The 15,374-nt window shown below is 41.0% G+C and overlaps 1 protein-coding gene and 1 non-coding gene across 2 annotated transcripts in view; one reads left to right on the top strand and one right to left on the bottom strand.

Annotated features, from left to right (window-relative positions):
• Nucleotides 1-4,700: 4,700 nt before the first annotated feature.
• LOC123729984 (small Cajal body-specific RNA 14) lies at nt 4,701-4,832 on the bottom strand. The gene has a single exon (XR_006761678.1).
• A 453-nt stretch (nt 4,833-5,285) lies between these two features.
• map2k1 (mitogen-activated protein kinase kinase 1) overlaps nt 5,286-15,374 on the top strand; it is a 79,565-nt gene continuing 69,476 nt past the window's right edge. Inside the window, exon 1 of the mRNA XM_082968220.1 lies at nt 5,286-5,735. Coding sequence (XP_082824346.1) covers nt 5,653-5,735 — 83 coding nt within the window. The 5' untranslated portion in view covers nt 5,286-5,652. The remainder of the gene's footprint in view (nt 5,736-15,374) is intronic.

The raw sequence follows: 15,374 nt of genomic DNA, 5'->3' as shown, positions 1-15,374 counted from the left end.
AATGGGCCAGCATCCCTGTAGAATGCTTTCGACAACTTGTAAAATCCATGCCCCGACGAATTGTGGCTATTCTGAGGGAAAAAGGGGGTGCAACTCAATATTAGGAGGGTGTTCTTAATGTTTCGTCCACTCAGTTCACTACTCTACATACAAAACAGACAGAATGAAATCATAAACCTGATATCTATAGTGGTACAGTGAAACAGGCTGTGTCATCAACCATAACAGACGCAGAGGAAAGACACATTGAAACATCCAGCCCAAAAGCAGGAGGTTTAAAAAATACTTTCTTAGTCGCCAAAGCATGATGTTTAATGTGATCATGAACAGAATAGAATAGAATAGAACAGAACAGAATAGAACAGAACAATAGAACAGAACAGAATAGAACAGAACAATAGAACAGAACAGAATAGAATAGAACAGAACAGAACAGAATAGAACAGAACAATAGAATAGAACAGAACAGAACAGAATAGAATAGAACAGAATAGAACAGAACAGAATAGAACCGAATAGAATAGAACAGAATAGAACAGAACAGAATAGAACCGAATGGAATAGAACAGAATAGAATATAACAGAACAGAATAGAATAGAACAGAAAAAAATTGATTGGAATAGAATAGAACAGAATAGAACAGAACAATAGAACAGAACAGAATAGAACCGAATAGAATAGAACAGAATAGAATATAACCGAACAGAATAGAACAGAAAAAAACAGATTGGAATAGAATAGAACAGAATAGAATAGAACAGAACAAAATAGAATAGAACAGAACAGAATAGAATAGAACAGAACCGTAAAACAACAGAATGGAACAGAACAGAACAGAATAGAATAGAACATAATAGAATAGAACAGAATGGAACAGAATGGAATAGAACAGAACAGAATAGAACAGAGCAGAACAAAACAGAATAGAACAGAACAGAACAGAATAGAACAGAATAGAATAGAACAGATTAGAATAGAGCAGAACAATAGAATAGAACAGAATAGAACAATAGAACATAATAGAATAGAACAGATCAGAATAGAATAGAACAGAACAGAACAGAATAAAAAAGAACAATAGAATAGAATAGAACAGAAAATAATAGAATAGAACAATAGAATAGAACAGAATAGACAGAACAGAATAGAATAGAACAGAACAGAATAAAAAAGAACAATAGAACATAATTGAATAGAACAATAGAACAGAATAGAACAGAATAGAATAGAACAGAATAGAACAATACAATAGAACAATAGAACAGAACAGAACAGAATAGAATAGACAGAATATAATATAATAGAATAGATCAGAACAGATCAGAATAGAATAGAATAGAACAACAATAGAATAGAATAGAATAGAATAGAACAATATAACAGAACAGAATACAACAGAATAGAATAGAAACAGAATAGAACAGAATAGAATTGAAGAATAGAATAGAACACAATAGAATAGAATAGAACAATAGAATAGAACAGAATAGAACAGAATAGAATAGAATAGAATAGAACAGAATAGAATATAATAGAATAGAACAGAATATAATAGAACAGAATATAAAAGAACAGAACAATAGAATAGAACAATATAATAGAACAGAATACAACAGACTAGAATAGAAACATAGAATAGAACAGAAATAGAATAGAACAATAGAATAGAACACAATAGAATGGAATAGATCACAACAGAACAGAATAGAACACAGTATAACATAATAGAATAGAATAGAGAAGAACAGAATACAATAGAAGAGATCAGAACAGAACAGACAATAAATAAGATAGATTAACACTCTGCTCCCTATCGGAAGAGATACATGGTTAATGATATGACAAATAATCCTATTTGTATGTTTCTAAGTTATTGCGTACTTCCTTTCTGTGACAAAGTTACCTGAATTGGATAGAATATGAAAACGTTGTCGTTGTGCAACCAACCCTGTACGAAACACTCCAGAGAAATGGGGCAAAGCAAATTGCTTGGAACAACAGCTTAATAACAGTAATGGGCTGTTATATGTTTCTGCTGCAGTGACCCAGAAGAGATGTGTGAATGAAATCAAGTCATATCAAATGCCTCCTCAGATTCAGATGCTACATTTGTGCTCATGTCGATTTTACCCATTGAACCATGATAAGGTAGAAGGAACTGAAACAGTTTGTAAGTATCGAGACCTGCAGTTCTGTTCCAGTTTATTTTTTGTTACGAAGTTTACAAGATCGAATCTCCGAGCTGACAAGGTACAAAAATCTGTTGTTCTGCCCCATGAACAAGGCAGTTAACCCCACTGTTCCCTGGTAGGCCGTCATTATGAATAAGAATTTGTTCTTAACTGACTTGCCGAGTTAAAGGTAAAAAATAAACATTATATTTTAATGCCAGACAGCGTTGCCTCGACGATAACGCCAGTATTATCAGTAGCGCCTGTCTTTCTACTAAATAAATGCTTATTCAGTCTAAGGACCCAGAGATGAGTTTCTACTCCGCTAAAATATGGAATTGTTTTGACATGGTCATACCAAGGTTAATTTAGCGATTTGAGTTTGAATTTTAGGACTCTTGTGGATATACAGTTGAAGTCGTTAGTTTACAGACACCTCAGCCAAATACATTTCAACCTCAGTTTTTCACAATTCCTGACATTTAAAATCCTAGTAAAAATTCCCTGTTTTAGGTCAGTTAGGATCACCACTTTATTTTAAGAATGTGAAACGTTAGAATAATAGTAGAGAGAATTATTTATTTCAGCTTTTATTTATTTCATCACATTCTCAGTGGGTCAGAAGTTTACATGCACTCAATTAGTATTTGGTAGCATTGCCTTTAAATTGTTGAACTTGGGTCAAACGTTTCGGGTAGCCTTCCACAAGCTTCCCACAATAAGTTGGGTGAATTTTGGCTCATTCCTCCAGACAGAGCTGGTGTAACTGAGTCAGGTTTGTAGGCCTCCTTGCTCGCACACACTTTTTCAGTTCTGCCCACAACTTTTCTATAGGATTGAGGTCAGGACTTTGTGATGGCCACTCCAATACCTTGACTTTGTTGTCCTTAAGCCAGTTTGCCACAACTTTGGAAGTATGCTTGGGGTCATTGTCCATTTGGAAGACCCATTTGCGACCAAGCTTTAACTTCCTGACTGATATCTTGATATGTTGCTTCAATATATCCACATAATTTTCCTGCCTCATGATGCCATCTATTTTGTGAAGTGCACCAGTCCCTCCTGCAGCAAAGCACCCCCACAACATGATGCTGCCACCCCCGTGCTTCACGGTTGGGATGGTGTTCTTCGGCTTGCAAGCCTCCCCCTTTTTCCTCCAAACATAACAATGGTCATTATAGCCAAACAGTTCTGTTTTTCTTTCATCAGACCAGAGGACATTTCTCAAAAAAGTACAATCTTTGTCCCCATGTGCAGTTGCAAATCGTAGTCTGGCTTTGTTATGGCGGTTTTGGAGCAGTGGCTTCTTCCTTGCTGAGCGGCCTTTCAAGTTATGTCGATATAGGACTCATTTTACTGTGGACATAGATACTTTTGTACCTGTTTCCTCCAGCATCTTCATAAGGTCCTTTGCTGTTGTTCTGGGATTGATTTGCACTTTTTGCACCAAAGTACGTTCATCTCTAGGAGACAGAACGCGTCTCCTTCCTGATCGGTATGATGGCTACGTGGTCCCATGGTGTTTATACTTGCGTACTATTGTTTGTACAGATGAACGTGGTACCTTCAGGCGTTTGGAAATTGCTCCCAAGGATGAACCAGATTTGTGGAGGTCTACATTTTTGGGCTGATTTCTTTTGATTTTCCCATGATGTCAAGCAAAGAGGCACTGAGTTTGAAGGCTGGCCTTGAAATACATCCACAGGTACACCTCCAATTGACTCAAATGATGTCAATTAGCCTATCAGAAGCTTCTAAAGCCATGACATCATTTTCTGGAATTTTCCAAGCTGTTTAAAAGCACAGTTAACTAAGTGTAGGTACACTTCTAACCCACTGGAATTGTAATACAGTGAATTATAAGTGAAATAATCTCTCTGTAAAACAATTGTTGTAAAAATTATTTGTGTCATGCACAAAGTAGATGTCCTAACCGACTTGCCAAAACTATAGTTTGTTAACAAGAAATTTGTGGAGTGGTTGAAAAAACGAGTTTTAATGACTCTGACCGAAGTGGATGTAAACTTCCCACTTCAACTGTACATAATATGTACATAATTAATAAATAATTATTCAGAACAAAGAACAGCTAAAGATAATAAGAAGATGCAATCATTTGTGAGAGGAGCGAAAATGTATTTATTTTATCTTTACATTGATGGATGTAAACTTCCCACTTCACATATCAGCCGCATGGTTCAACAAATTCATACAGTAGAGAAGTATCCGACATGCACCCACATCTGTTCACAATCAACTAACAAGAAATTAGTTTCATCAGTTGCAGTAGTAATGAAAGTCAATGATCATCTTTTATTTTTGAACAATTGTGTGTGTTTACATTTACTTTTTAGTCATTTTAGCAGACGCTCTTATCCAGAGCGATTTACAGTAGTGAATGCATACATTTCATTTTCATGCATTTCTTTTCATACTTTTTTTTTCTTCCGTACTGGTCCCCCGTGGGAAACGATGTGTTTTGTGAGAGAGATTATTTAGCAAAAATAAATAAAAATCTGAAAACATAGTTTGTATGGAACCATCGCACAGGGATCCCAATAACTCGTTAGGCCCTATCGGTGAGCACCAGTATCGTTCTCTGTGGCGTCATGGACAAACAGCACACTTATTCAGTACTGCAGATTACACTGATCAACCACAAGGTAACCCGTGTTGGGATTTGAACCCACGATCTTTTGGTTCGAAGGGCAGTGTCTTAACCACTGGTCTATGGAGAAACATTAGTAAAGTCATTACTCCATTTAAATAAATATCCATCCCATCTAAGCCAGATATTAGGTTGAAATAAAGACACCAAAAAAAAAATGAAAAGATAATTAAGTGATTGCTATGTCATTACGGGTTAGATTAAAGTCACGCCTCTTATCATAATCAAGGATAGTTTGTTCAGCACGAAGCATAGCCTTACACACGTCTAACACGTCGAGAGGAACGTTTAGTTTGGTTTGAAATGGGGTTTAGTGTCGTAAAGAAATGCCATCGTTGTGTTATTGTGTAGAGTTATTAATGTACAGTATGGTAATACCACTGTGGTCCAATAGGAGACGCGCTTCTCCACACTGTCCGGAAGACACACTGACGTAACATCTCACAGCCTTTCCCCACCATCTTCTCATTAACAACAAGTAGACAAGATGTAAAATAACCAGCTAAATCTTTCACTGTCATCTAGTCTGTTTAGTATTTTATATCTGATTCTTTCTTTTTTTTTGTTGTTGCGCGAAGTCAGAGAAAATCCGTGTGAATTAGTTTATAATTTCAACTGATTTACATTCGATTCTCACCTATCGTTCGGGAGAGTTATTTAACCCTGAATCGGGATTGTTTTTGATAGACAGCAAAGTAAAAAAGCAGAACGGAACAACACACCGGTTATTTTGTCTGATCGGTTTATCGTTTTTTTATTTTATTTTGTATTTTTTTTTAATATAAACAAGTTAAAAGAGTGTGGAAGACAGGATGCAGAAGAGAAGAAAGCCTGAACCGATACAACTCAACCCTATTCCCGATGGAAACACTATCCACGGTACCGGTGTCACGGAGTGAGTAGCCCGGTCTATAGACAGGACGATCTGGATGTGGTGGCAATCATTGATGTCAATCATTTCTCTCTGTCCCCCATATTACAAATGTAAAATAGTGAAGTCATCTTTAGCCTAAATTTGTCCAATTTGTACTTTTATTTGACTTGTATTAGATCGGTATAGGTTTGTGTTGTAGTTATAGTTGTATTAGTGTAAAAGCTAGTTAGTGTTTCAATGTGATTATCACTTTCTTTCTTCTGTCTTATTGTGTGTGGAGGGGGGCAGGCAGGCGCACTCAGAGCCATACATTAAGAAATATATATATATATATATATATATATATATATATATATATATATATATATATATATATATATATATATATATATATATATGACTTTGCTTGTTTGCGTCAGTGTGTTTAGCATAGATGTTACAGGCTTTGGTTTTCCACTTATATTTAGAAGTTGGACGTTAGCACCTGGGGGCCCATCGATTGGCGTCATCTCGTTAAGTCAGTATGTTGTTACACCTGTGCTGACTTGTCATCTCATTAAGTCAGTATGTGTTACACCTGTGCTGACTTGTCATCTCGTTAAGTCAGTATGTGTTACACCTGTACTGACTTGTCACCTCGTTAAGTCAGTATGTGTTACACCTGCGCTGACTTGTCACCTCGTTAAGTCAGTATGTGTTACACCTGCGCTGACTTGTCACCTCGTTAAGTCAGTATGTGTTACACCTGTGCTGACTTGTCACCTCGTTAAGTCAATATGTGTTACACCTGTGCTGACTTGTCACCTCGTTAAGTCAGTATGTGTTACACCTGCGCTGACTTGTCACCTCGTTAAGTCAGTATGTGTTACACCTGCGCTGACTTGTCACCTCGTTAAGTCAGTATGTGTTACACCTGCGCTGACTTGTCACCTCGTTAAGTCAATATGTGTTACACCTGTGCTGACTTGTCACCTCGTTAAGTCAGTATGTGTTACACCTGTGCTAACTTATCACCTCGTTAAGTCAGTATGTGTTACACCTGTGCTGACTTGTCACCTCGTTAAGTCAGTATGTGTTACACCTGTGCTGACTTGTCACCTCGTTAAGTCAGTATGTGTTACACCTGTGCTGACTTGGCATCTCGTTAAGTCAGTATGTGTTACACATGTGCTGACTTGTCATCTCGTTAAGTCAGTATGTGTTACACCTGTGCTGACTTGTCATCTCGTTAAGTCAGTATGTGTTACACCTGTGCTGGTTGTCACCTCGTTAAGTCAGTATGTGTTACACCTGCGCTGACTTGTCATCTCGTTAAGTCAGTATGTGTTACACCTGTACTGACTTGTCATCTCGTTAAGTCAGTATGTGTTACACCTGTGCTGGTTGTCACCTCGTTAAGTCAGTATGTGTTACACCTGCGCTGACTTGTCATCTCGTTAAGTCAGTATGTGTTACACCTGTGCTGGTTGTCACCTCGTTATGTCAGTATGTGTTACACCTGTGCTGACTTGGCATCTCGTTAAGTCAGTATGTGTTACACATGTGCTGACTTGTCATCTCGTTAAGTCAGTATGTGTTACACCTGTGCTGACTTGTCATCTCGTTAAGTCAGTATGTGTTACACCTGTGCTGGTTGTCATCTCGTTAAGTCAGTATGTGTTACACCTGTGCTGGTTGTCATCTCGTTAAGTCAGTATGTGTTACACCTGTGCTGGTTGTCACCTCGTTAAGTCAGTATGTGTTACACCTGTGCTGGTTGTCACCTCGTTAAGTCAGTATGTGTTACACCTGTGCTGGTTGTCATCTCGTTAAGTCAGTATGTGTTACACCTGCGCTGACTTGTCATCTCGTTAAGTCAGTATGTGTTACACCTGTGCTGACTTGTCATCTCGTTAAGTCAGTATGTGTTACACCTGTGCTGACTTGTCATCTCGTTAAGTCAGTATGTGTTACACCTGTGCTGGTTGTCACCTCGTTAAGTCAGTATGTGTTACACCTGTACTGACTTGTCACCTCGTTAAGTCAGTATGTGTTACACCTGTGCTGACTTGTCACCTCGTTAAGTCAGTATGTGTTACACCTGTGCTGACTTGGCATCTCGTTAAGTCAGTATGTGTTACACATGTGCTGACTTGTCATCTCGTTAAGTCAGTATGTGTTACACCTGTGCTGACTTGTCATCTCGTTAAGTCAGTATGTGTTACACCTGTGCTGGTTGTCACCTCGTTAAGTCAGTATGTGTTACACCTGCGCTGACTTGTCATCTCGTTAAGTCAGTATGTGTTACACCTGTACTGACTTGTCATCTCGTTAAGTCAGTATGTGTTACACCTGTGCTGGTTGTCACCTCGTTAAGTCAGTATGTGTTACACCTGCGCTGACTTGTCATCTCGTTAAGTCAGTATGTGTTACACCTGTGCTGGTTGTCACCTCGTTATGTCAGTATGTGTTACACCTGTGCTGACTTGGCATCTCGTTAAGTCAGTATGTGTTACACATGTGCTGACTTGTCATCTCGTTAAGTCAGTATGTGTTACACCTGTGCTGACTTGTCATCTCGTTAAGTCAGTATGTGTTACACCTGTGCTGGTTGTCATCTCGTTAAGTCAGTATGTGTTACACCTGTGCTGGTTGTCATCTCGTTAAGTCAGTATGTGTTACACCTGTGCTGGTTGTCACCTCGTTAAGTCAGTATGTGTTACACCTGTGCTGGTTGTCACCTCGTTAAGTCAGTATGTGTTACACCTGTGCTGGTTGTCATCTCGTTAAGTCAGTATGTGTTACACCTGCGCTGACTTGTCATCTCGTTAAGTCAGTATGTGTTACACCTGTGCTGACTTGTCATCTCGTTAAGTCAGTATGTGTTACACCTGTGCTGACTTGTCATCTCGTTAAGTCAGTATGTGTTACACCTGTGCTGGTTGTCACCTCGTTAAGTCAGTATGTGTTACACCTGTACTGACTTGTCACCTCGTTAAGTCAGTATGTGTTACACCTGTGCTGACTTGGCATCTCGTTAAGTCAGTATGTGTTACACATGTGCTGACTTGTCATCTCGTTAAGTCAGTATGTGTTACACCTGTGCTGACTTGTCACCTTGTTAAGTCAGTATGTGTTACACCTGTGCTGACTTGTCACCTCGTTAAGTCAGTATGTGTTACACCTGCGCTGACTTGTCACCTCGTTAAGTCAGTATGTGTTACACCTGTGCTGACTTGTCACCTCGTTAAGTCAGTATGTGTTACACCTGTGCTGACTTGTCACCTCGTTAAGTCAGTATGTGTTACACCTGTGTTGACTTGTCACCTCATTAAGTCAGTATGTGTTACACCTGTGCTGGCTGTCACCTCGTTAAGTCAGAAGGTGTTTTTAAAGCGGCTGGCCCAGTGTTCCAGTTGTTTTGAGAGATGTGGAAGGTTAAACACCTTTAGTTGTCTCTCTCTATTTGATTTCTGAAAAAAACAAAACAATCCTTTTATCTGATTTTCTGTGTCTTGTTAAGTTTGGTGTGGGTTTTCAATTTTGTTTGCCTCTCTTCTTGGGCAAAGTTATCAAGTTCAGCTCTTGGTGGGTGTCTTTTAGGTTCTGGTTGTTTCTAGTCCAACACCCCCATCTTTCAGAACCCTTCCTAAAACCCCACCTGTTATGTTTTGGTTGTTGTCAGTGACTCTTTTTTTTTTTTTTTTTTAGTTCCCACTTCTGTTTTAAGCAAACATTTTTTTAGGGGGGTTTCTTGCTGGGGAATGTAACAAAATGGGGGGGGGGGGGGACTCGTCTGAGATCTCGTCTCCCATCAATATGGTTGCGTCTCTAGTCACCGACTCTGAAGCTCTGTTAAGTTCAGAAGAAATGTTTTTCGATTCTGTCACTGACATCCACCCTGAAGGGTTATAAGATTAGAATCATTTTGAAAGTTGGAAGCATTGGTGTAAAACCCTACATGGGAGATGCTAGATAAATGTACCTGTGTGGCTGTGCATTTTCATGGAGGCTCGTCATAACATTAGCTCACTGAGATACATTTAGTATCGAACATGTTAAGACTCCTAGGAAGAGAATTCCTGAGAAGAGAATTGTATTGGATCCACTGTTTGTGTACCATGTCTCCTAGAGGTCTGAACCAAGAGTTTGACAAAGGAGCTGATTGTGGACTACAGGAAAATGTGGGCCGAACAGGCCTCCCATTCACATCAACGGGGCTGTAGTGGAGCGGGTCGAGAGTTTCAAATTCCTTGGTGTCCACATCACCAACGATCTATCATGGTCCAAACATACCAAGACAGTCGTGAAGAGGGCAAGACAAAACCTTTTCCCCCTCAGGAGACTGAAAAGATTTGGGTTCCCAGATTCTCAAAAGGTTCTACAGCTGCACCATCGAGAGCATCCTGACCGGTTGCATCACCACCTGGTACAGTATGGCAACTGCTCGGCCTCCGACCGCAAGGCACTACAGAGGGTAGTGCGTACGGCCCCAGTACATTACTGGGGCCAAGCTTCCTGCCATCCAGGACCTCTATACCAGGCGGTGTCAGAGGAAAGACCATAAAACTGACTGTTTTCTCTGCTACCGCACGGCAAGCGGTACCGGAGCTCCAAGTCTAGGACCAAAAGGCTCCTTAACAGCTTCTACCCCCAAGCCATAAGACCACCAGAATATTTACATTCACCCCCCCCCCCCCCCCCCCCCCCATTTGTTTTGTACAGTGCTGCTACTCGCTGTTTATTATCTACGCATAGTCACTTCACCCCCACCTACACGTACAAATGACCTCTAACCTGTACCCCAACACACCGACTCGGTACCAGTACCCTCTGTATACAGCATCGTTATTGTGTTACTTTTTATTTTTTTACTTTAGTAAATGTATTATTTTCTGTAGCTACTACATCTGCCCATCTCATTGATATCAAGTTATTAGAGATAAACATTGCATTGAACATGCGTCATGTGCGCAATGGTCATGTGAGGTGAAATGTGTATATTTTGAAAAAGTGAACACTCCCGTGTGTTTGACCTGACGAAGATCCGTTTCTGGTGGAAACATTGTCAATAAAGCGGTGAATTGGGGAGAGGGCCTTCTCGTTCTATAATAGTATTCTTCATTAGCCCAGCACCTATTCTTTTTAAGGATGTGCGTATAACCACAAACTTTTTTTCTATAGACGGGGGGGTACTACCTTTTCATACGGCACTCCGATCTGCAAGACTCCAGTACGCACCGTCATTTGGGTGTGTACCTGAGATGGCAAATAGGATTTTAACCTCCCATAAGACATTTGAATTCACAACGGGAAGATTATGCCCCGGGCATTATGACAAGAGACTCTTTGTTTGACAACCATGTTGTATCCAGTGTGGGGGGGGGGGGGGGGGGGGGGAACAACGGAATCACTACAAAAGAGACAAACACCTATATGACAGAAAGACGTGTATTCATCTCCCCACGCTGTCACTTTGACTAATTGCGCAGGAAATTGATTCCACAAGGCCTTAGAATCCAGAGGGTGACCCACAATCGGGCATAGACAATGAGACTTTCTGTGACCAGTGGTGCCAAACAACGAACAAATGCTCATTTGATCTCATCTTATTATCCAGGAAATAACTGAGCAACTGGGTGGAATACGTGAGAAGAGACAAGCGGTGAAATTACAACTGCATGCAGCTATAACTGACCCCGGGGAGAAACTCACAAATATGGAGAGCACACTTTTTTTGAAATTCGAAACTGATCTGTAGCAGGACGTCAGAACGAGGAAGATTTTAAGAAGTTCTATCGGCGCTCCACAATGACTATGAACAGAATGAGGTGAATCTGTGAAGAGGGAATCCCCGGCGAGGCCGTAGACAGACACGCAGTGAAGTCCGAGACTACCCAAAACAGGTTACCCTACCTCCGCACTCGAGTGCATCTTCTCTTGATGCAGATTCGGATTTAAAGCTATGATTCCCATGGGATGTGGATCTTTGTTAGGACACAAGCGAGGGGGGAAGAGGATACCCTCAATGGCCCAACTGGGGTCAGCAGCACCGCGGACGTGGAAGAAGTGCCTGATGGGTAGGAAGAACAGAGGAGCAAGGCCGCTATTGGACACTCACTCAGAATGCCTGAGGGGGATCAACCTTTCTTCACGTCCCATCAATACTTCATGTGAGTTGGCCTTGAGTTAAGGGTTTATCTTTCGTCCCCTCACTTCATCATGTAATGACTTTGACACCACAATTGAGTTTCAGAAATGATTTCATTTGCATCGAGACTTTTGTACATACAGACATTTCTGTAACTACTACATCTGCCCATCTCATTGATATCAAATTATTAGAGAAACGCATTGTTTTTGCACCCACCGTGTGTCACGTCCGTAGTGGTTATGTGAGGTGAAATGTGTATATTTTGGGATGTGAGCACTCAGTTTGTTTCTTTTGACCTGACGAAGATCCATTTCGGATCTAAATGGCAGGTAGCCTAGTGGTTAGAGCATTTGGACTAGTAACTGAAAGGTTGCTAGATCGAATCCCCGAGCTGACAAGGTAAAACATCTGTCGTTCTGCCCCCTGAACAAGGCAGTTAACCCACTGTTCCCCCGTAGGCTGTCATTGTATATAAGAATTTGTTCTTAACTGACTTGCCTAGTTAAATTTAGATAAAAAAATTAAAAAACATTGTCAGTAAAGTGGTGAATTGGCAGCTTTGAAAGTGTTCGGACATTCTTAACCATTCAAAACCATCAGCCACTTATTTCCCCAAGGCTGAAGATAATCACAGCTCACAGTATTGTTTAAGGGTGAAATTATCTCCAATGTTTGGATTATCACTAGTAGTGCAATCAAACCAAGGTTTCAATTTCCTGTCAAAGGTCTTCCAGGAAGTGCTACAACAGTTGAGTGTAACCCATTGCCCCTTTAGTGCCTTCCACCCAGAGTCTCAAGGTGCTCTTGAGAGATTTAATCAGACTTTGAAGTCTATGTCGCAGCGCTGGACGTTGGTCAGATATTTCTCTGGTTTTAGTCCAAATTAGCTTGTGCTAGTGTAATCGATGTGAAATGGCTAGTTAGTTAGCGGTGGTGCGCGCTAATAGCGTTTCAATCGGTGACGTCACTCGCTCTGAGACCTGAAGTGGTTGTTCCCCTTGCGTTGCAAGGGGAACAAGGGGCTTTTGTGGCGCGATGGGTAACGATGTTTCGTGGGTGTCAGTTGTTGATGTTTGCAAAGGTCCCTGGTTCAAGCCCAGGTTGGGGCGAAGAGAGGGACAGAACCTACACTGTTACATTTGGACATCATGTCAGTGGTCCTTTTGAGCTTGCTGAGAAAGAGGTTGTTGCAGGGTAACACCTTAAACACAAAAAATACATCTGTTGGAGCACGTTAGCTCTTTTTGATAAAGATTGTATTGAGCCTGTAAGTTTTGCCAGTGAGAATCTGGAGAAGGAAATGAAAATGAAAGTTTGATACAATCGAAAGGCCCAAAGCTGCACTTTCGATGTGGGTGACCAAGTCCTGGTTTTGTTTCCTGTTTTGGGGTCACTTTTAAGGCTCTTAGTGAGAGAAAAAAATGGTAATCTGGATTACATCATCGCCACACCGGAGTGCAGGGAAAGAAATTCCTTGAGGGCCGTTGTGGTATCGGCTTGAGGGGGATATACACGGCTGTGACAATAACTGACAAGAATTCTCTTGGGAGATAATATCGTCGGCATTTTGATTGTAAGGATTTCTACGTCAGGCGAACAAAAGGACTTGAGTTCCTGTATGTTGTTACAATTACACCAAGAGTCATTAATCATGAAGCATACACCCCCGCCCTTCTTCTTCCCAGAGAGATGTTTATTTCTGTCGGCGCGACGCATGAAGACTCCCGGTGGCTGTACCGACTCCGGCAATATGTCCCGAGTGAGCCATGTTTCCGTGAAACAGAGAATGTTACAATCTCTGATGTCTCTCTCTGGAAAGCAACCCATGCCTAATTTCGTCTACCTTGTTGTCAAGAGACTGAACATTGGCGAGTAATATACTCGGAAGCGGTGGGTGGTGTGGACGTCTTCGAAGTTTGACCAGGAGACCCCTCCGTCTACCTCTTCTGCAGCGACGTTGTTTTGGGTCGGCGTCTGGGATTAGATCCAATGTCCTGGGTGGAGGTCCAAACAGAGGATCCGCTTCGGGAAAGTCGTATTCCTGGTCGAAATGTTGGTAAGATGACATCGCTCTGAAACCCAATAGTTCTACCTGACTCTATGTAATAACACTTAAGATTTTTCTGGGCTAACAATGTAAGAAAATAAAACATAAATAATACTGCGTAGTTTCCTAAGGACTAGAAGCGAGGCGACCATCTCTATCGGTGCCATCTTGCCATCGTTCCCCCTACATGAGAACCTCATGCGCCCTTATCCAGGTATAGGCCTGGCTACTCAATTGTGCTCAAACGTTTGTAACATTGTTTGACTAGCTGGACCTTGCTACCAAACTTTGACTTTGATGTTACCAATGAGGGATGGTTATGATTTCTGACAAAATTATGTTTGAGCTCAAGTTGTAAAGATCTTTAGTTCAGTCGGTTGGCATGCTTTCTGAATCCACACTGAGCTTAAGGCTTCTTCTTCTATGGTGTATTGGTTATCGCACAATTTAATGTGCGTGACGGAAACAAGCAAACAAACAAACCTAAAACAATTTGATGAACTTCTATATAGTGGCTCATGAGTCACGTGTCCATAGTAACAAGTGATAAGGCGCTGCTTGCACCTATCAGGTCCTTTCAGACAGGTGAACCCCCCCCCCCCCCGTAACTACATCAAACATCTTTTCTGTTAAAAAAAATTACACAGATCTGATCACTACCCTGTACAGGTGTAACGATCGTCGTCGGGTGATGAGGAAGCGGACCAAAACGCAGCTGGGAGCGAACACATGTTTATTCTTTACACTGAAAATAAACACGTACACAAAACCAAGACAAGGCCGATACGTTAACTGCTCAAACAAAGAGACAACACCCCACCAACAGCGTGGGGGAAAAAGGAACTTAAATGTGATCCCAATCAGAGACAACTAGCGACAGCTGTCTCTGATTGGGAATCGACAGAACCCAACATAGAAATACACCAACATGACACACCCTGACCCAAAAATACCCGAGTTCACCTGGTCAGGGCGTGACAACAGGCTCAAGGGAAACCTGTAAGGACTGGTCTTCCGATGCCAATACCCCTTGCAAGTCTTAAGATGTAAAATCCTTAAATCCTTAAAAACTTTTCTGCCACAGCTAAAATAATGTCCAGTTTTTTAGACTTTTTTGAGACTTGTGCCTTATAATAACTGTGGTAATGAACGCCACAAAATCCACCTTTTTAATACACAGGGGGGGGATATCGTTTAACTGGCAGCAAACATTACCACATTATCTTCACCAGCATCAATTATTTTCTCAATTATTTTTAAATCGCAGGAGATTCAATTAACTGCTCTTAACTTTTGCCACGTCAATCTCCTTCATCCTTACAGGGCACTCGGGGATCATGATCCCCCAACACAATTGCAAAACCGTCGTCCTTCTACACACCGTTTTTCAATATACTCTGTCCGTCTGCACACAATTGAAACATGGTGAAATTCTTACACTGCATTGGTTTGGGGACAATAGCTTTTACAGCCTATCTTA

This window comes from Salmo salar, chromosome 23 (assembly GCF_965601325.2).
Source record: "Salmo salar chromosome 23, fSalSal1, whole genome shotgun sequence".
In the NCBI taxonomy this organism is placed as follows: domain Eukaryota; kingdom Metazoa; phylum Chordata; class Actinopteri; order Salmoniformes; family Salmonidae; genus Salmo; species Salmo salar.
Note: the sequence above shows the minus strand (reverse complement) of the source record. Positions and strands in the feature narration are given on the sequence as shown.